The sequence below is a fragment of the Polypterus senegalus genome, chromosome 2 (genome assembly GCF_016835505.1).
Source record: "Polypterus senegalus isolate Bchr_013 chromosome 2, ASM1683550v1, whole genome shotgun sequence".
NCBI lineage: Eukaryota > Metazoa > Chordata > Cladistia > Polypteriformes > Polypteridae > Polypterus > Polypterus senegalus.
The window spans coordinates 50,073,090-50,094,690 of record NC_053155.1 but is presented as its reverse complement, the minus strand read 5'-3'; the positions used below and the strand labels follow the sequence as shown (position 1 = coordinate 50,094,690).

Below are 21,601 nucleotides of genomic sequence, written 5' to 3'. Positions count from 1 at the left end.
AATTAAGGAGCCATGGCAAAAGTGGGTTGCAAAAGTCCAAGTGAAGACAGCCACTACTTACAGCAAGTATCTAAACAGAGGATATTTTCAGATATAAATTGATCATGTAGATGTTTTAGATGAGAAAGCTGTGTTAGCAGTGTATTGTTTTTGAAATTTTGCCTTAATAAAGCTTCTTTATAGCACCCCACGTTGTTTTAATCAAAGAGACTTACCAGTTCAGCATAAGCAGACCAAACAGTTAAGCAACACCTGTGCCAATCACCAAAGCAGTACCCACTTACCTCACTGCTTTTATTATTGGTGGAGTCCCCCCTCAACTGCTAACCCCTGTGGAAATATGGCATTGACCCACACCAGTTGCTCTTAACACTGTACCTTGAAAATATTATCATGGAGCTTCCTATATTTGTTATTTTGGTTTGCCTATGTTATAGTAATTGTTAACTGTAATGTTTATATGAGTGTTAGGTATTTACTTTATAGTGCTTTATGCATACAGCCTTAGTTCCCTCAAGAAAATAATAGTACATCTACACAAGCAGACCAAAGCTACATCTGAGCTACATCTGTGCCAATCACCTAAGCAGGTGCCCACTCACCGCTCTGCTTTCTTTTGAAGACGTCACTTCTGAGCTGCAAACCCCTGTAGGAATATGGCAATCACCCACACTAGGTGCTCTTATCAATATACTGTACTTTGACTGAATCAAACAGTACAGAATAACTCAAATATTATTATAAAGTAAAAGTAATAAAATCACAGTAAAACAGATGGTAATAAAAGTAGGAAATATATTTGAAAAGAGACATAAAAAGTTGAAAAAGAGTCTTATAAAAAATACATATACAGAAAATACAGGGAATGGAAGATGAGTCTTTTCAAGTCTGGGTACAGAGTTGCATCAGATTGTTGTTTACTCCATCAAGGTCATGTCCATTCCTTTGGTTTCTTCTTTTTTGTTGTTCCCTTCTTTGCTGTCCTGGGGCCTCATGTATAAACGGTGTGTACACAAAAATGTTGCGTACGCCTGTTTTCATGCTCACTTCGAGATGTAAAAAACTAAACTTGCCTTAAAGCCACATACATTTTCACCCTTGAGTACGTAAATTTGTGCTCGGTTTTGAAAACTGGCAACACCCAGCATCAAAGCAGGCTACTGTTTCTGCAGTCTGCTATTCTTTTTTAGATTCACATCTATGATGCAGGCTTTATCAAATACACTGAAATTAATTTCATATCGTTTACAAATTTAATTCACTTGTAACTACTCTGTAACAATATAATGGTACATAGAATGGCAAAACTATTCCAACTACCATGGCTGCTTTAGCGTTGTTAGAAGACATCGCAAATGGAAGAATTAGAAAAGAGCTTGTATTTATAGATAATGATGGCTAGCTTCTAAGTTGATTTCGATTTTAAAGAGCTATCCTCTTGGAGCTGTGTGCTGAACTGGTACCAGATTTACAAAAGCAGACTTTGAGGAATGGTACTTTACCTGCTCCTTTGCAAGTTCTGTCCACTCTCGGGTTTTTAGCCACAAGAGCTTTTCAATGTGAACTTGCTGACTGATCGGGTATTTCTCAGTCATCACTGAGTCGCTCCATGCCAGCTGTATAGTATGGTGTTATCCACTTGTCATCCAGATATGTAAAATTTCCTTAAACTGTGGTTGAACTGGGAAACATGAAAGTGCAACTCACAGCAACATCCAGTTTTTCAAATGTAATCAGAGTGGTCCACTGCACGTACATTGCTATTGCAATGGCACCGGACAAGTTACATCAACCAGGGATGAATTCCCAAAAGAATGAGCTGGCATTACATCATCTATAGCTGGAGAACTTATATAAATAGCAGCTCTGCACAGTTGCAGGTGCCTTTTCCAACTAGTGCTGCAAAAGGCAAACAGTCCTTTTAAAGATAAAGAGCAGAGAATCGATCCGTTGTGGCGCTCAGTGCCGACACTACACTATAAAAGCGCCTTCAGAGAATGAATAGCTTATGTAAATAGAAAGCATTTCCACTCTATTAATGTGCTGCTCTATAGTGCACAGAAAGTGATTGCTGCATAATGTGACACACAATTTTGGCTTGCCCATAACCTGAAGGAATGCGGTATGATGAATCTGACCATGACCCACCAAATGATCAGCCAAATCGGACAGCATTACAACTTCCTTTGAATGTAATTAGCAGAATGTAAAAACAGGTAATCAGCTGTAGCATTTATTTTTTGACCAATGCATTTAATTTGTGGTCAATATCACACACTACAGCCCTTATACTCCTTAGTTTATTGGCCACATCTCTTACAGCATCCACTAATGCATTTTGTGACTCCAGAACAGCATCCGTCAGCACATAGTCAGATGGCCACCCAGAGGTTTCCAAGGCTGAGGTGTGTGTGCACAGCCAGCGCATGAAGACGTGCTCAGCCCAGCAGCACCATTGTATCATCAGTATGGGCTGCGACTTGCATTTTCATGTCGACTGTAATATCTGAACACTTCTTTTTTATTTCAGGCACTATCTGACTTTCTGAATTTGAACATTTGAGTGTTTCCACCACGCTTTTGTTGCTTATACCACTGTGTAAGCCAACAAATAGTATGTTTTTCCTTGCCAACACTTCGCATTCGCTGACATTCTTCTTTTTTCACGTGCCCTTACCTTTGTCTTTTAACAAAACACTGAATGGAATGTGATATTTGTATTGATTGTATATTAAAATATGTAAAATTCTGAGAGGATTTGGGGTGCGGTTGTAGGCATATGCATGTGGGTTAAATTTCATGTTCATTTGCATTTGGAAAGGGGAAGTGCAGGGAACTTGTTGTATGCACAGATTTATGCATCTGGATTTTTTGTCCATATGCATATTTCCACTTTTGTCCATGATTTAGTGTGAATTCTATGCACCACGTTATACCTGTACATGAGGCCCTTGGTTATTTTGTTCTCCTGCTCTGCTCTTCCTTTCTCTGTTCAGCATGCATCTCAAACTTGAAGGCCTCAATTCTCATCTAATGAAGATTAGTTACAAGATATTTGTAAATTCGGTCCCAAATTGTCAGGATATTTGTCATTTCGGATATTAATTACCCATGGTCTAATAAATTACAGAAAGTATTTGTAACAATCTGTTTTCCTTTTAAGATTCTAAAAAAAAAGTTCAAGTCAGAAAGAATACAGATTTTAAAATCAGTCAATATCAGTCATTTAAAAAGATACACAAGATTATGTTTAAAATGTGATCTAGAGTACAGAGTTTAAAAGTTTAAGAAGACTCAGTTTAAATAAAGTCAAAAGGACCAGGTTTTCTAATTGCTGGCTCTTTACTGAGCTGTCTTATAGCTGGCAGGTTAATCATTGTCAGTTCACACGGTTCACTTTTTGGCTTGTTTGTGCAGTTCAAGCTCTTATTTTATATATTGTTTAATTCAAAGTTCAGTTTTGTGAATTTTGATCATTAAAATCTTCATATGGCTTATTTTTTATGCCATATACAGCAATTCACTGGTGAGATTGTAAGTCAGAATGAGACCCAGATTTTTAGCAATTTTGGGAGCTGCGAGAAAGTTTGGCACGTCGGAGATGATCTGCATATCTAAAAAAAAAAAAAACAAACAGTACAGTATTAATAGTTAAGAAGTGGTGTTGAAACAATTTGATGCAGTGATGAAGTGATCATAGGCAAGAGAAATGGACTCAACTTTTGAAGTAGAAGTTAAAGCCAAATCATGGTAGCTTCCAGTATATGGGGTTAGCAGAATCTACTTGTGATGGTCCACATGTGAAAGCCTGGCCAGCCAACTGCCCATCAACCCCCTAGAGCCACTTTGCCATGTTCCTGCTTGACACCTACAACTCTCTGAGCCTGAGCGCATAATTTTCATTATAACATCGTCAACATGGACCCAAATGCATCTTATCACACTCATCTGCACCTAAAATCTAACACAATAAGGGCACTAAAAACTCAATACTAAAACCAAATCCCAAGCCCCCTTGTAAAAGTAGAACATTTAAAAGAATAAGAACATTTAAAAAAACAATTAAAAAAATAATATATAATCAGTTAAAAGTATAATTATTATTTAGGCTTGGGTAACTGGGTCCTTTGTATAAATGAGTCACTAAATCCTCTTGTTCATCTTCCACTCATCATCATTCCCCATTGCCACTGGCTCAGCCCACCTCTGCCACCAAATGTGACCATCCGCACGTGAATGCCTGGACAGCCAACTGCCCATCAACTGCCCTCCGCCATGCTAACGCTTTCACCTACATCCCTCTGAGCCTGAACACACTGCTTCTATTTATAAAACTGCATATTGCCACGGACCCAAATGTGTCTTATCAAACTAGTCAATAAAATCTGGTGGTTCATTTTTTGAAAAATATTTTTTACTTATCTCCATATGATTACTCCTTATTTTCAATTTGAAATTTTATGGTTGCTGTTTACATTGAAGTTTTCCCTATTTCTATTTTAATTTTTATAGTTCAGTTTAAATGTCTAATACTCTTTGAACATCAACACTTGATGATAACTTGATTTATAAACAATAGCATACATTCTCAATTTAGCTTAATCTAGCTCTTGGTCATGGAGATGGGCTCAGTGATATGGATGAAGTGGACCAAGACAAGAAACAGCCCAGGAGAGAACAACAATCCATTGTAGGGCCCACTCATGCACACATTCACAAAGGGGCCAATTTGGATCTGCTGCTGAACCAAACCTGCAAGTCTTTTGGGTTGTTAGTGGTGTACCTGGTGGAAACTCCACACAGACATGGGGAGAATTTACAAATTCCACACACACAGTGCTTAGGACAGGGTTTGCCCTCAGGGCTCTGGATCATTAACCACTGTGAACAGAATATAAGCAGGTTAAAGATCAACTTTAAGGTTGATTTAATGAGTCACTAATTGTGACTGACAACCAACCCTTTTCCTAGTATACTGAGAAACTCCAAATACCAGTTCATTTCAAAGAGCAGGTTTTCTTCCAGTCAGTCATTGTCCCACCCATTATATCCTAACACAGGGTCACAGGGGTCTGCTGGAGCTAATCCCAGCCAGCACAGGGTGCAAGGCAGGAACAAATCCCGTGCAGGGTGCCAGCCAACCACAGAGTATTCTTCCAATAAGAAGAAAATACCACGTTTTTCTGAAAACCCATTTCCTGCCAAGTGATATATATATGTGGTGTTCTTGTGTGCTCTCAAGATTAGGTTTTGTACCAACAATGCAATCTTAACAAGATGAAGATGTAGCAAAGATACCCATAAGTGGAGAATTTTAGCTCAGGCCCACTTCAATGTGGAAGTTATCGCATTATACTGTACATATTAAGAAGGTGCTATAGAATGAGTCAGGATTTTTGCTAAGAAGCTACAGAATACACGGCAAACGACACCAAATCAAGTAACAAACTAAGTCAAAAATAGTCCTAAAATAGTTATGCAGTATTGTGTTAAGAGCAAAGAGCCCTTGTGAAGTGAAATATTAATGCTAGTGTTACCACTTCAGTTAAAGGCCTTCACTGGGATCAGAACAGAAAGTGACATCTTCAGTACTCAGAATAACAGACATCTAACTAAAAACTCCATTATCTGACTTGTTTTACTTCCAATACATCCTACAGGTGGACCTTTGAAGTTAATAAAGAGCCTGTCAAAGTACATTTGCATACTGCTATTTCTGGTAAATGGTTACAATATAACAAATGTTTGAAATAAGTGTGTTGACCAAAATCACTAAATTTAGATTTTTGAATTTAATTTGCAAAGGTAGGTTTCCAAGTCAAGAAAGTTAAGACTTGGATTTCAAATTTATATTTACTCCTGAAGAGCAAAAAAATGTTAATTTCCTACTATAGACATAAAAAAGTGCAAACTCAGTTACAAAGTAAACTCTTCTGTTGAACTGGTATAATCTGAAAACAATTAAAAGAATAAAGGATAGACATTTCTCTATTATGGTCAGCATTCTCTTTCCTTCATCTAATTTTTTGTATTTTTCCATTTATGAGGAATTTCTTTATACATAATTTTAATATTTTATCACTCCATTGTATTCTTAAAATTTGTACAGCTTACATGATTTAGGTTTGAAAACAGAAAATCAAATCCACAGAATAAAGTTAAATGAGGAGTACACTACATATTTGCAGTCATACCAGGCATGCCATTGATTCAAAAAGAGATGACAAAAATTAATTACATAATAAACTTTTCCATTTTCTAGTGGGGCGGCACGGTTGTGCAGTGGGTAGCGCTGCTGCCTCGCAGTTAGGAGGCCCAGGTTCGCTTCCTGGGTCCTCCCTGCGTGGAGTTTGTATGTTCTCCCCATGTCTGCGTGGGTTTCCTCCCACAGTCTAAAGACATGCAGGTTAGGTGGATTGGCGATTGTGTGGATGTGTTTGTGTGTGTCCTGCAGTGGGTTGGCACCCTGCCTGGGATTGGTTACTGCCCTGTGTTGGCTGGGATTGGCTCCAGCTGACCCCCGTGACCCTGTGTTCAGATTCAGCGGGTTGGATAATGGATGGATAGATTTTCTAGTGTGGCATTTCAGTTTCTTTCCAATTCTACATACACATTATGTTCAAAGTCATTCATTATGAGTACACTAATTAAAGAGCTTTCACATTTTATGGCTCTTGAAATAGAAAAGTAGGTTTAGATAACACAAATTGATTAATTTAGAGATTGTTGGTGTTAACAAAAAGTAAATAGATGGTAATAGTTTTATAGGACAATTATACATTTGGTTTATAGTGATACTTTCTACATTTGCATTGTTAAGGTCTGTGTCATGGCTGAATAATTTCAGATAATGGAAAGACAAATGGATTAAAGAATGGATGCTGACTGGAGTCCTACCCACAGTCAGCTCTTGTCTGGCTAAGGATTGCACTGGGATAGGCTTTGACCCCCAAGACCCTGAAATTATTAAGCCAGCACCAACAACAGATTGACTGTTAAGCAGAGTTTTAAAGTCACAAAAGTTTTGATCTTTAACATTGAATAAATAATTCATTGGCGATAAATAATAATTGACATTATTAATCTCTCCATATACAGAAGATACCAGTTCATTTATTCATCTACTGTATACAGTATCCGAGTCATAGTCAGACTGGCAACATGTAGTACAGCCTAGATGATTTACTTTTCTCCAACTTCTCTTGAAAGATTCCCAAGTAAAGAAATAATTCTTACATCATGTAGTGCAAGATTTCGAAATTCTCTCAGTATTTACAAGATACTGTGGCACGTGGCTGTGGGTGGTACCCAGCCAGGACGCCCAGGAGGACCGGAGGAAGGCTTGTGCAACCACGAGGGGGCAACCGCCCTGGTTGTGTTTGGGGCCACAGGTAGAGGGCTTGAAAGCCCAACTCTGTAGGGGCCCGTGGTCACCGCCAGGGGCCGCCCCAATGCCTTGGGAGCCCTGGACCTCAGCACTTCCACCGCACCAGGAAGTGCTGGGGGGAAGAGGATCAGGGACACCCGGAGGGCTTCTGGCTACAGAGCTAGTACTTCCGCCACACGGGGGTGTGTCGGTGGAGGCTCCTCAGGAAGCACCTGGAGCCCATCCTGGGGTGTATAAAAGGGGCCGCCTCCCTCCATTTGATGGCGAGAGTCGGGTGGAAGTGGATGGAGCTCGGAGGAGAGGAGTGGAGGCGGTCTAAAGACTGAAAAGGCATTGTTGTGTGGCCAGGACTTAAAGGGGTGATTGGTGCTGAGGCACTGGGTTCGTGCACTTTATTGTACTTTGTACTTAATATTTGTAAATAAATGTGTGTTTGGTGAAACCAGCATGTCTACCTGTCTGTGTCTGGGCTGTACCCCACAATACTCATATTGCACCATCCCTGCTATGACAGATAAATCCTAATTTACACTGCTTGAAGTCATTAGCTCAACATTTCAGTCTTTATCTACAGGTTGTGACAAAAAATAACATGTAAATGAAAGTCTATGCTGTCCAATAAGACAAGAACTTCAGCCTCTACTTTATCACTGCTGATAAATCTTTTTCTGAAGAGTAACTGGGCTGGAGAAATGCAAAAGGCAAAAACAAACCTGGAAAAACATCCATTCATCCATTATCCAACCCGCTATATCCTAACTACTGTACAGGGTCACGGGGTCTGCTGGAGCCAATCTCAGCCAACACAGGGCACAAGGCAGGAAACAAACCCCAGGCAGGGCGCCAGCCCACCACAGCCTTTAAAACATGCATATTGCATATGCTTTCCTTGATTGATGTTAAAGTAAAGCCAAGCCCTGCCCAGGTATGTAGTCATCGCATTATATGTGAAAAAAGTATTGCTTGCCTCCATAACATTAAAAACACCATTTCTTATCTTTGTTGGTTTTGAAAATAAATATCTAATATAACTTGTAATTTTTAATATAGCACAGTGTTAACAAAAGCAAATGTCAAAACAATATTCTTGGCTTCCAAAGCCAAGAAATGAAGGTCCAAGTGCTCTTGGTGAATAAATAGCATTATGCAGGCATGTAAACAGGTAAATCTGTGTGCACTTTATGTTAATAGTTGTTTGTCAGGACAAGAGTGTGTGTGTGAGTGTGTGTAAAACACACTGTATAACCTTTGTTAAATCTTTTATCATTTTTAATTTTTATGTGTAGTTTTTTTTAAGTCTATTTAGTATTAAAAAATAATCTAGCAACCCTCCTAAATATGTACCTGTAGTGTAAGATATTAGGTATAGAAACAGTGTGGAGAGGAGAAGAAGACACATGATGATAGCAAACATTAGGACAAGAAAAAAATACATTTGGACCCACCTCATGTATAATAATTCATTTAAAATGGAAAACATGAAATATGACAAATAGTAAAAGCTAATTCATTCAAAGGGATGAACGTCTCACCTGTAAGCAGCTAAAGAAATTAGAATTAGAATGACAATGGCAGCAGGAACAACACAATATCTAAGTGTATCAGCTGTGAGAAACGTGGTAATAGCAGGATACCCTAAAATAAAAATTGGTGAAACAATGAAAAAATATATGAATGTGATTTTATGGCTGCACCATGCATACCCATAAAGAACAATAGTCAACATTTAATATTTCTTCAAAATCATGTGATATCTAAAAATATGCATCTCAGTTTATATACAGTGATATTCTTATAACGCATGATCAGATTACATGCACAAAATTAGAAATATAAAATATTTACAGAAAATATAAAACAATCAAAATGTTCATAAAACATATTAATGTAATTGAAAAATAAAAAGTACATTTTTAACGATATTTTTTATGAATTATTTCCATTCATGCAAAAGGTTCATAAAACATATTCATGTAATTGAAAAGTGATTTTTTTAAGATTATTTTTTATGAATTATTTCAATATATTCATTCATTCATTCAATCATGTTCAGTCCAATTTTCCCACACTATCAAAACATTTCCTGCTCCTGGGGATTTACCAGAAGTTTCGTGTAAACCAAAAGATATAGTGCATCCGGAAAGTATTCACAGCGCATCACTTTTTCCACATTATGTTATGTTACAGTCTTATTCCAAAATGGATTAAATTCAATTTTTTCCTCAGAATTCTACACACAACACCCCATAATGACAACATGAAAAAAGTTTACTTGAGGTTTTTGCAAATGTATTAAAAATAAAAAAACTGAGAAAGCACATGTACATAAGTATTCACAGCCTTTGCCATGAAGCTCAAAATTAAGCTCAGGTGCATCCTGTTTCCCCTGATCATCCTGGAGATGTTTCTGCAGCTTAATTGGAGTCCACCTTTGGTAAATTCAGTTGATTAGACATGATTTGGAAAGGCACACACCTGTCTATATAAGGTCCCACAGTTGACAGTTCATGTCAGAGCACAAACCAAGCATGAAGTCAAAGGAATTGTCTGTAGACCTCCGAGACAGGATTGTCTCGAGGCACAAATCTGGGGAAGGTTACAGAAAAATGTCTGCTGCTTTGAAGGTCCCAATGAGCACAGTGGCCTCCATCATCCATAAGTGGAAGAAGTTTGAAACCACCAGGACTCTTCCTAGAGATGGCCGGCCATCTAAACTGAGCGATCGGGGGATAAGGGCCTTAGTCAGGGAGGTGACTAAGAACCCGGTGCTCACTCTGTCAGAGCTCCAGAGGTCCTCTGTGGAGAGAGGAGAACCTTCCAGAAGGACAACCATCTATGCAGCAATCCACCAATCAGGCCTGTATGGTAGACTGGCCAGATGGAAGCCACTCCTTAGTAAAAGGCACATGGCAGCCCACCCGGAGTTTTCCAAAAGGCACCTGAAGGACTCACAGACCATGAGAAACAAAATTCTCTGGACTGATGAGACAAAGATTGAACTCTGGTGTGAATGCCAGGTGTCACGTTTAGAAGAAACCAGGCACCGCTCATCACCAGGCCAATACCATCCCTACAGTGAAGCATGGTGGTGGCAGCATCATGCTGTGGGGATGTTTTTTAGTGGCAGGGACTGGGAGACTAGTCAGGATAAAGGGAAAGATGACTGCAGCAATGTACAGAGACATCCTGGATGAAAACCTGCTCCAGAGCGCTCTTGACCTCAGACTGGGGTGACGGTTCATCTTTCAGCAGGACAACGACCCTAAGCACACAGCCAAGATATCAAAGGAGTGGCTTCAGGACAACTCTGTGAATGTCCTTGAGTGGCCCAGCCAGAGCCCAGACTTGAATCCGATTGAACATCTCTGGAGAGATCTTAAAATGGCTGTGCAGCGACACATCCCATCCAACCTGATGGAGCTTGAGAGGTGCTGCAAAGAGGAATGGGCGAAACTGGCCAAGGATAGGTGTGCCAAGCTTGAGGCATCATATTCAGAAAGACTTGAGGCTGTAATTGCTGCCAAAAATGCATCGACAAAGTATTGAGCAAAGGCTGTGAATACTTATGTACATGTGATTTCTCAGTTTTTTTATTTTGAATAAATTTGCAAAAACCTGAAGTAAACTTTTTTCACGTTGTCATTATGGGGTGTTGTGTGTAGAATTCTGAAAAAAAAAAAGAATTTAATCCATTTTGGAATAAGGCTGTAACATAACAAAATGTGGAAAAAGTGATGCGCTGTGAATACTTTCCAAATGCGCTGTATAATCCCAATTCAGCACTTCTGTTTACCTGGATAGCCTCATGATGTTGATACAATACAATATACAGTATATAATATTGTACAAGTTAAGTCATTGACCCCATGCCTAAGATACTCCGGATACCAACAACAACTTGTACTAACAACTAACAACCTTGTACCTGAACATGGTGCACATTATGGATCTTCAGTTATTAGCACAGACATACAATAATAATTTACCACTCAGATCAGACATGTTGTAGCTCTTAATGACACCCAGGCACCCATTGCTATAATTATTCTACATGAGTATTAAAGCCTTCCAGCAGATCTACAATGTCATCAAAATGCTAAATTTTATAAAAAGTATTTTGGTGCATGCCTGCAAATAATAAGTGTTCCTCTCCAGTGTTAATCTGCTGTAGAATACTGGTACAAGAAACCATACTGTGCACACTGGAGAGTCTGAATATACCTAGCCAAACATTTTCAACCTCAAGATCCTTCCTAAGTACAGAACTTGTGGTCCACATCCACATTCAACTTTACATTGCTAGGGTTTGTTATGCCTGGGATATGTACCACCTTTGCCTGTCAGCTAAATGGCATTATACCTGAGTCTTTCCCTTTTCCTCATTTAACTCTCTTATGGGTAGTTTACCCATATGATGATTTAAAGCGTATTTTTGGCTAAAGTCCAGCCAATTTATGTTCACCACCAATCCCTGTCTGGCTTCTAATGAGGGGTGCCAGTATCCCTGTTTAAGGTAGGTTCTTTTAGATTTTAATTGGAATTCTCATGGAATGTATTTATGGATTCTCTTTGTATGACCCCTACCTTTAGACTTACTGTGTTTACCAAAGGTAACCTTTTCAAGAGCACATACTGTACTTTTGGAAAATGCAGCTCTAAGGATAATTGAAGCACAATAGCCTTCCCACCACATCAAGGCTCTAGTCCTAGAAGTGTGAAATAATTTGACTCAATGAAGGGAAGTAAAATGAATATACATAAATTTTCAAAAGGTAAAAGCTAAAATAAGATTAAGCTAAGAAAAAGAAAAGAAGACATGGCTGATTGCAAATGAAGAAGTGTTAAACCAAAACATCAGCTGAGTGTCCAGTGACAATATTCACATTTTTTTACAGCCAGTTTCAAGATTTTCTGACAACTTTCCAAAAATTGAAAGCATTTTATTTCACATATTTTCGCAATGTATTGATTAACTGCTAAAAAGCTGTCTTGTGTCTTTAGGCACAGTAAAGACTCAATTGGCACAAGAAAAAGAGATCATGGTCAAGAGAGTAAGGCAGGTGGCAAAGAGAGTGCTTGGTGGTTCTGTGGTAGGCAACTGGGTGATCTACCCCAGTTCATAGAAAAGGAACAGTGGCATACAATATATATTCAGGTCTACAAAGGTTATAAGTTTGTCACTTTGATTGTTTTTTATTTGTAGTTTGTATTCCCCTACTGATCATCCCTCCTTGTAGTGGAGTGCAATAAAGCTTCTACTGCATTTTCTTACTTTGGTGTTTATTTGGCTGTGGTAGATTACCATGGAGGGCAGACTCTTTCTCTGTTGTCCTCATATCTATTAGCTTGTCTATATCTTACACATTGAACAATCTAAAAAATCAAAAGTTTCACATGAAGTTTTATTAACCATGCATGCTTTTTAAAACTTCTGAAATTAAAAGTTTTCTTTATTGTTATACTTGCCTGATAAAACATAACAGAGTTTGAATATTTCTTCATTGTATCTTGTCTCACAGGTGTAATTTCCTACATCTTTGAGTTGAAAACCGGGTATGTCAAGGTGTAGCCAACCATCTTTAATGTCTATCACAAAGTCCTTTCGATCTTCACAAGTGCTTTTGATTGTTTGATTGAGTATTTGATTTTTTCCAACAGTATAAACACATTCTTCATATTTGAGCTTTGTGATCACTTTTGTAACCATATCATTGCTTGCCATTTGATGGAAGCAGGTGAGAGAAACGTTTTCACCAAATGTATGGTTTATATAATGAACACCTAATAAAAAAGCAAAAAATAAATTAATAAAAATATTTTATTGAATGTACATTTTTTACTAAAATGAAGAGTAAAACTATGGAGGAAGAGTTGTCATATTTTCTATGATCATCAATGCAGGCAACATAAGCATGTATAACAAACAGCTGGGGGGAAAAAATAAATGTAATAACCCAAAGTGATAAGAGGTCCGTAGTGAAGAGCAATTTTTGACCAAATAATTTGGGTCCAAGGGCATGCAGGCTAAGAAAAGGTGCAGGTGTACATACCGGCACCACTCTGGAGTTGATTGGGGTGTTTGATTGATCACGTATTCATGTGCAAATGTGAGCCAATCAGTCAGGTGCCTCATTCACACCTCAAAGTAGGTGCAGGTGGTCAACAGTATGCCCCCAAGGAAACAAGCGGCAGGCGTGGTATTGAGTATGGACCTGGAGAAAGGGAGAGGCCCTGGTGTGCAGTATCTTCCTTCTGATGTTGACGTGTGTGGAGTTGAAAGGGGAGTCCTATGGACGATGATGGACTAGCAGTAGGATCCCGAACCCGGGATTTAAAGGATGACTGCACCTGTCAGAAGGTGTCTCCTCATGCTGCAAGGTTCTGATGGTGCCAGATTTTAGAGAGAGGCAATGGGGCTCATGACTATTTTAGAAAAAATAACCTGCCTAGGATTTTAACCTTGTTCTATGGAATATATTTATTACTTGTTTTTAACCTTGATCTGACACCCTTGATTTTTTGGATCACTAGGGGGCTTCACCCTCTGCTCCCTTCACTCGCCAACACCCTGGCCTGTGCTATGTCCAAGCCACTCCACGTCTCTGCCGCTCGCGTATGTGGATTTCACTTTCACCAAACAATAAATATTTTAATTCTTGCGGATACGCCTCTTCATTGGAAAGAAACACTACTTTTCCCTGATGGCAACACAGATTAGACAATCTACAAGTCTCTGACTTAAAGTTTAAATCCAAACAATATATTCAATAGCTTTTCGCTGTTCTGTTATCTCACCGAGTAATAGTTTCCATTGTTTTGCACTAATGCGATCATTACTATCATTATTTTTGAGACTTTTGAATTTTATTATCTTCATTATCTCTAACCTGTTCTCCATGTGTATAGTGCCAACGTTTTTGAATTCTTTACGACCTTCTATTTTGTTATTTACTCTTTGTCTTTTATTTCCAGCTCAGGGCGTGGTTAAATCTCTTGGCACAAAGTCTTGTCTCATGGGACTTGAAAGTATCTCTCTGAAAAAGTCACGTCTCATCCCAGGCTAAAAAGTCTTGTCTCATCCCAGGATTTTTTTTATATAATAGAGGGATTTATTTATTTATGGAAGGTCTTGCACTGCACTTGTGGACACTGTTTTTTTTTGTTTGTTTGTTTGAATTTTTACTAAAAGCACTTAGCACTTCTGCACCCACCCCATGTTGACTGTGTGTGTGTCCTCATTCACTCAGCTCATCTTGGTTAACGACTATCGGTTTCAAGAGACTCCGGGAAGGAACCAGGGAGCATGGAGCTGACCCAGACTATCACACCCATGTTTTTTCTATCTTATTTTAACAGAGTTTTCTGTAATGTACAATAAATAGAAAGTGTTTCACATATAGTGTTGTGTAGAAAAATATTGTGATCCTCATAAGTACAACACCAAGTTATCCTTAAAAAAGTTTTAATAACTATAGAGAAAAACTGCATAGTTTAATGATTTTCTTGTACTAATTGATGTTGTCAATGCAGAAAAAATAAATAAAGGAAGGTGAGATTAAAATGGAAAATATATAAATATTAACTAAATCCAAAAAAGTTGGCAAAAAATGCAATGTGACATACAATACCTAAAGAACGCTGTAAAGACAAGAAGACTTATTGAGCTAGCTTACTAATTACGTACTGACTAATCACTGAGTAAGTCCATGGGGGCAACAGTTTGTATAAATGGATGGAAGAATAGAACAGACATTCTCAAACATCCCTACAGAATCACTTTAGAACAAGAAAACGTAGAATATTTAAAGATATACTTAACACCTAAAATTCTTGGCTGAAGGTCAGTAGGTTTAAACCACCTAATGGAGAAAATTAAGTTTAGGAGATAAACTATTAATTTTCTATGAGCTCTGTCACATTACTGCACAACATTATGATGTTGTTCAACAAATTAGAGATAAGGTCAAGAATTTCCTGATAGGAGTGAACTTAAAACTAAAATCACATGGTACATATAATACAATGAAGTACTTCTTAAGAAAAAAAAAACATTCAAAATGGTATCATCATACCTAAGTAAAACGTTGCTTTTTTATAGTTTCATGTATAAACTAAAAAAAAAGCTTAAATTTGTTTTACAGTGTCATTTTGTATTAAACTGAAATTTGTTCAGGACAGATAATATTTATATGTCTCTGCAGAACTTTCATAGGATTACTTTATTTTTCAAGCATGTCCCCGTTGAGTTAATGCAACTGACACTCAAATTTGTTTTTTTATTTTCCCCCTCAAGCTAATGTAACTGAAACTCACATTTGTTTTTTATTCTCAGAAATGTTTCACTCGTTTTAAATTAACTATTTGTCTGAATCCTGGATGTAACAAAGCACTATGGTTACAAAACAGCTGTCAAATGGACTGAGTTCTTTAAACCACCTTGCAATGCATTAGAGTATCATTAATCTACCGCACAGTTGTAACAGATTCATACTTCAGATAAAGATCAGTCAGTACATCAACCATCATATATTAGATCATATAGATCTAAACAGAGCAGTGCACCACTAATGTGAAATAACATACTTTATATCTTGAGAAATAGTGAAATGTAGGTAGAATGAAGTGAAGAAGGAGAAAAGTAACAACAGTTAGCTTCTGTGTTGAATGGATAATGGTGGCAGTAATTGCACAGTTTAGGGTACACATATCAGAGTGGAACATTTGGGTGTTGGAAAGGAACATTTTTATATACTAGATGGCTTTCTTTTTTTCTCTTAGGCAAAGAAACATGCAAATATTAAATGTAAAAGCCAGTAGATGAAGGGGCAATAGACACTCATTATTGGGACTGGGTGATAAGTGGAAAGGCATTTTCCTGAATAATCCTGTTATTGATTGTTGTGATGGCTATCTACAGGACACAGATATTTGCCTGTCTTGCAAAAGAGTCACCTGCTTTGATGTTTGAACTACTTAAACATGCATACAATACAATATTTTGATAACAGAGTTGTCTGCTTATTTGGAAAGTGTTTCAATTTACCTGGCTTGAAAATTAACATATCTGGGGACATTGGTTTCCAATCAGCAATATGTGTAATCCTTGATAGATGCCAACAATTGTTTTTGTTTACCCTGTGTTTACATTATTTGTCAAGCACAGGAAATTGGCTTGTATCATTTTTTAATCCATCATCACGTTGATCTAGGCCAGGGGTCAGCAGCCTACGACTTGTGAGCCTCAAGCTGCTCTTTGACTGCATGGCTGCGGCTCTTCCCAGAACGATAGACACATTCACATTTTCATGTCTTAACATATTATTTGATAATACTTTCTTAAAGGTAAATAATTTATTTATGGGTTAATATCATTATTTTTCATTTAGATATTTCTTTAGCTATATGTGAATCAGACGGTCTGTTACACGCCTCTGTTGTGTTTAACCTCTTAACTGCATCATCTACATCTTCCTCAAAGTCATTCCGTTCAATGAAATTATGTCTTAGGTCAAATCATATGCTCTCCAGAATTTTTTTCAGTACTCGAGATAGGATGTACACTTCAATGTTTAATTCTTTCATTTACTTTTTGTGGTTAATCATCATTATGCCTTCCCAGGTCTTCGTAAACATTATATTTTCTCCTGTTTACATATTATAGCCAGCTGAGTTTGTAGTGGAGAGTACACTACTCGCTCAGCAAAGTTAAAGTAGTGTAGTGGAAGGTGGAGCAGACAACTGCTGAGCTGAAGAAAGTGGGGGTGAAGATAAAGACTATCACTACAGAACTGAACAACATTGTAATAGTAATCACCTTTGAGCTGTTATGCATCCGAGAAATTTAAAACTGAAATTTGAAACTCTATGGGCCTTTGAACATGTCTAATTTGCAATGAAAAGTTACCCAATAACAAAAAATCTATCTCGAACATCAATTTTTAACAAAGCAATGATGAATTTAGAAAAAAAACCATAAAATCATCCAAAAAGGAAGAAAAAAGAGGATGATAGAATTAAAGCAAAATATGCAACAATCAGCAAGTTTTGCTGTTTCTCGTTATATTGCAAAGCATAGAAATCATTTCACAGGTGGAGAATTTATAAAAAAGTGCTTTTTAAATTTGGCCTAACAGCACTACTCTGACTTCAAAAATAAAAAAAGATATTATTAAAAAATTAAAGAATCTCCACTATCCACGAAATTCTGTTCACAACAGAATCAATAAAATGGGTAAAAATATGACAGATCAATAGCTTAATGAAATAAAATTGGCATCTGTATTTTCTTTGGCATGTGACGAGTCATGACATGAAGGAAATTGCACAAATTAGCATTATGGGATGGTATGTTTCCAATAAAGGTCTACATGAAGATTGACTGGCTTTTATACCTCTTAAGAGACTAACTCGAGGTGAAGATATCTATGCAGCAATTTTGGAAATTTCAACTTTTAGGAAAATTGGCATCAATAAATTGGTATCTATCGCTACAAATGGAGCAGTCAGTAATGATGGGTAAAAATAAAGGCTTTGTTACCCTCTTCAAAGAAAACTACTTTGTTTGCAGAAGACTTGAAACGTGGAAATCTGTTTAATTTTGAAGCTTTAAAAAACATCTGGAAACTACTGAAAGTGTCACTGATAAAAAGTTCTTTCTGGCAGCTATTGCAAAAATGCATTATTCATTTACTGGTCACCTCAAAGCTTTCAGAGATGAAAAGTCCACTCTTTTGTTCTTGCCAATAAAATACATTTTTTGCCATTTCCAACAGAGCTCAGTTTGAACTACAACTAACAGACTTGAAAAGCAAAGATTTGTGGTCTTCAAAATTTACTTCTTTACTAGTGGAACTAGAAAACATAGAAAGTGAAAAAGTAACTTTAGCCATGAATTACATATGGACACTACTTTCCAGCTGTCAACAGGAGGACCAACTGATTTTCAAAACGTTTTGTTGTTTCTACAGTTGCTTACCGTAGTCTCATTATAGTGTACACCAATTCTACATATTCCTTCACTTAAAAACTGAAACAGTAAAAGACAAACCTAAGTGGAAATTGGGAAAACATGTAAATTCTACACAAGTGGTCTCCTGGAGCTGTTAGACAACAGCAGTAACGCATTACTCTCCCATACTATACATAATACCATAAAAACAATTCAAAAAAGCATAGTGAGTTGCCAAACCCAATGTTATTTATAGCACTCTATGACAATTTTATGAAAATGTCTTTTTTTAAGTTGGAACATAATGTTTTAGGGCTGGTAGCTTAACTTATTCTGTGATTTTTTTAGTAAACATAAATTAATTTATGCATAATCCTTTGTAAATGTATACATAAAAGGGATCAAGCTATGAGAATATTTAACTTACCCCATAAATAGTAGTCTCTCTTATCTGTTCCTCCATTGAAAGTATATTCACAGGAATATTTTCCAACATAATTAGATTCAAAGTTAGATATAGAAAGATGTGGATTAGTGGAGTTTACATAAACTGGGTTGTTTGTACAGTTGTCTTTTATAGTCCCATTATAGAGTACCTCAATATCACACTTCCCTATGCCTAACTTCCAAATGGACCATTTTTGAAAGACTAGTTCACTCCATGTGTGGTTTGAGCAAATCAGAGAAATGTTCTTCCCAAACTCCATTTGAATGGTTTCTAAAAGTCAGGAAAAAAACATTTAAAACACACAGAGGAAATAAGAGTGTTAATCATGAAAATGAGATACATTTTCTGTCCAAACTCCTCTATTATGTGATAAAAAAACATTTGAAACGTTTCTGTAAAGTTACTGTACTAACAATTCAGTAAATGTAAAATAATAAACGTTAAATATTATCTTATGCTTGTGACCAGTATCAATAAAGATAACTATTTTTGACAAGAAGGCTTGAAACTTACTTTTTTCAAATCTAATTACTATATGTTAATAAATTACTACTAAACATAAATGATATGAGTGCCAATAATATTTTATAATAAAATTTTGTCTTTATAACATACAAATGTTTTTTTAAAAAACTAAATATATATATATAGTATGCAATATATAATGTCAACAATACACCAAGTATTACTGAAAATTCATATCACTAAAATATGTAACTTGGAGGTTGTATCAGAGTGGCAGAACGTATGTTGCATTGGATTGCATTAGATGGCATCTGTGCATTGCAGTAAAGTTCACACTTTTCAGAGAAACAGAACATTACTTTCTACTACTTTTAAAACATTTACAGCTTTTAACATTCTTCATTGAAGGCCATGTTTGGTCAGGGATTTGGACATGCATCTGCCTAGAGTGTCTCTATCTGCAATTCAAAAAAGGGTCATTTCTAAAGTGATTTTGAGCATGTATTTACAGAGCTTTGTTATTTACTGCTCATTAATTACAGAAATGTGGGGTACAAAAGCAGAAGTCACAGTGCTAGCCCAGTCCAGGCTCACGCAGTCCATATTCTGGGCTCTGAGTTGTAGTTTGGATCTCAGAGGCTATGATCCTTTTATGCAGTACATTTACTGGTTAAGGGACAGAGGTTTTCATAAATTTGTTTGTGTGTGTTGTATTCAGTTATATCCATAAGTATATGAGGAAATACTATCTTTAAAATAAAAGTGTGGGGACCTGAAAGTTACTCTTAGAAAAATCACAGCTAAAGGAAGGTTTGGTGTTTAGTGAAAAAAAAAGGTATCAGGTACAATTTATTATGTAATATGAGGTCAATTTGCAAAAATCATAACAATGAACCTCTGCCACCTACGCACAAACATCAGCACAAAGATATATGCCACCCACCATTAGCAGGGCCTAGCTATACAAAGAAGCTGAATTTTGGGCATTTATTTAAAAAGAAAAAAAAAGGAAACAGGTGAAGAAAAATGTATCAAAACTCTAAAATCCAGAAATTTGATTAATGTTATACTCACAGATTGACCTAACAAATGCTAATAACAAAGAGAAAATTATACCTAAACCATACTAATGTAAATATTTTGATTTTATCTCAGTGTTTTAAGCACATTTTTCTTTTGTGCTGAAAGCTAAATGATATAAACCTCTGCAGAATGCTGTATGATTGACTGCCTAACTTGATGCTAGTTTAATAGAAAAGGAAACAGCGAAAGGAGTGACTTAGATTGCAGTTCACTGATAAGAAATAAAAAAAAAAAAATATGGTTAGAGACTTTACAACTCAAATATAATATAATACATAAGATTGTTGTAATTCATGATCAGATGCATACAATGTACAAATTAGTGAGAGAAGGACCCAAAATGGTCATATTAAAAGATGACACATTTGATGAGAGGCCTTGAACTGTTATCCACCGTTATATACTTTGTTATTTATAATACAAGTAAAATATGTTAATTTTATGCTATAGCTAATTAAATCCAAAAATGCTGTATATGTCCAAGACAAACACTTAAATGACATTGTATTTCTTTTCTACAATAGATGTAACATTTGTAACTTGTTACAAATTAATAGTAATATCACCTTCAAAAATGTTTACTTATATTAAATATATCTGATTAATTCAATTTCGGTTTAGAGAGTGTCAAAAATTGCTTATAAACTAAACATTTTTACGTTCTATATACAATAAGTAGAAGCAAATTGTACTGTTTCATTAACTATGCTAGTTTAACATACCTTTTTTTAGATGTGATGTTTTCCATACAATGACAGTGACATAAAGAAAGAGTAGCATTATGGATTTTATGTAGGATAGGTATAAAAAAATTAAATTAATCCTATCACTCCTATGAAGAAACAACAATGAAGACTTTATGGTATTGTCAAGTTATTGTATTAGGTATTTCTCTGAACAGCATCATAGTTATTTAAAAAGGTGTGGTTTTCCATTCTTGTTAACTGAAGACAGAACTCAAAAGCGGTTAATGCATCCTGAGTGATGAAACCTGACTAGAGACCTCATTTTGCAGTATAGAATGAACAATTTTACCGCTACAGACATGAAAACTTTATGTCTCTTAACCAAATGTTATTTTAAGGAGAACTATTGTTACTTGATCATCAAAACTCAGTTTTGCTACCAAAAGAAAACATATGATAAATTTCTGTTCATTTAATTTTTCCAAAAACTCAAGTAAAAATCTGTTAAACTCCTACCACTGCGTCAACTACTGTGCTTGGGCACTTCTTCCTTTCATCTGCAGTCCTCTGTCTGAAGACATGCT

At 36.5% G+C, this 21,601-nt stretch overlaps 1 protein-coding gene across 1 annotated transcript; it reads right to left on the bottom strand.

Annotated features, from left to right (window-relative positions):
• Nucleotides 1-1,619: 1,619 nt before the first annotated feature.
• Nucleotides 1,620-21,147, bottom strand: LOC120524208. The gene is made up of 5 exons (XM_039746078.1): nucleotides 21,054-21,147; nucleotides 18,763-19,053; nucleotides 12,854-13,168; nucleotides 8,920-9,022; nucleotides 1,620-3,614 (listed from the first exon to the last, which is right to left on the bottom strand). The coding sequence occupies exons 1-5, from the start codon at nucleotides 21,109-21,111 to the stop codon at nucleotides 3,560-3,562; spliced, it is 822 nt and encodes a 273-aa protein (XP_039602012.1). The 5' UTR covers nucleotides 21,112-21,147; the 3' UTR covers nucleotides 1,620-3,559.
• Nucleotides 21,148-21,601: the final 454 nt, after the last annotated feature.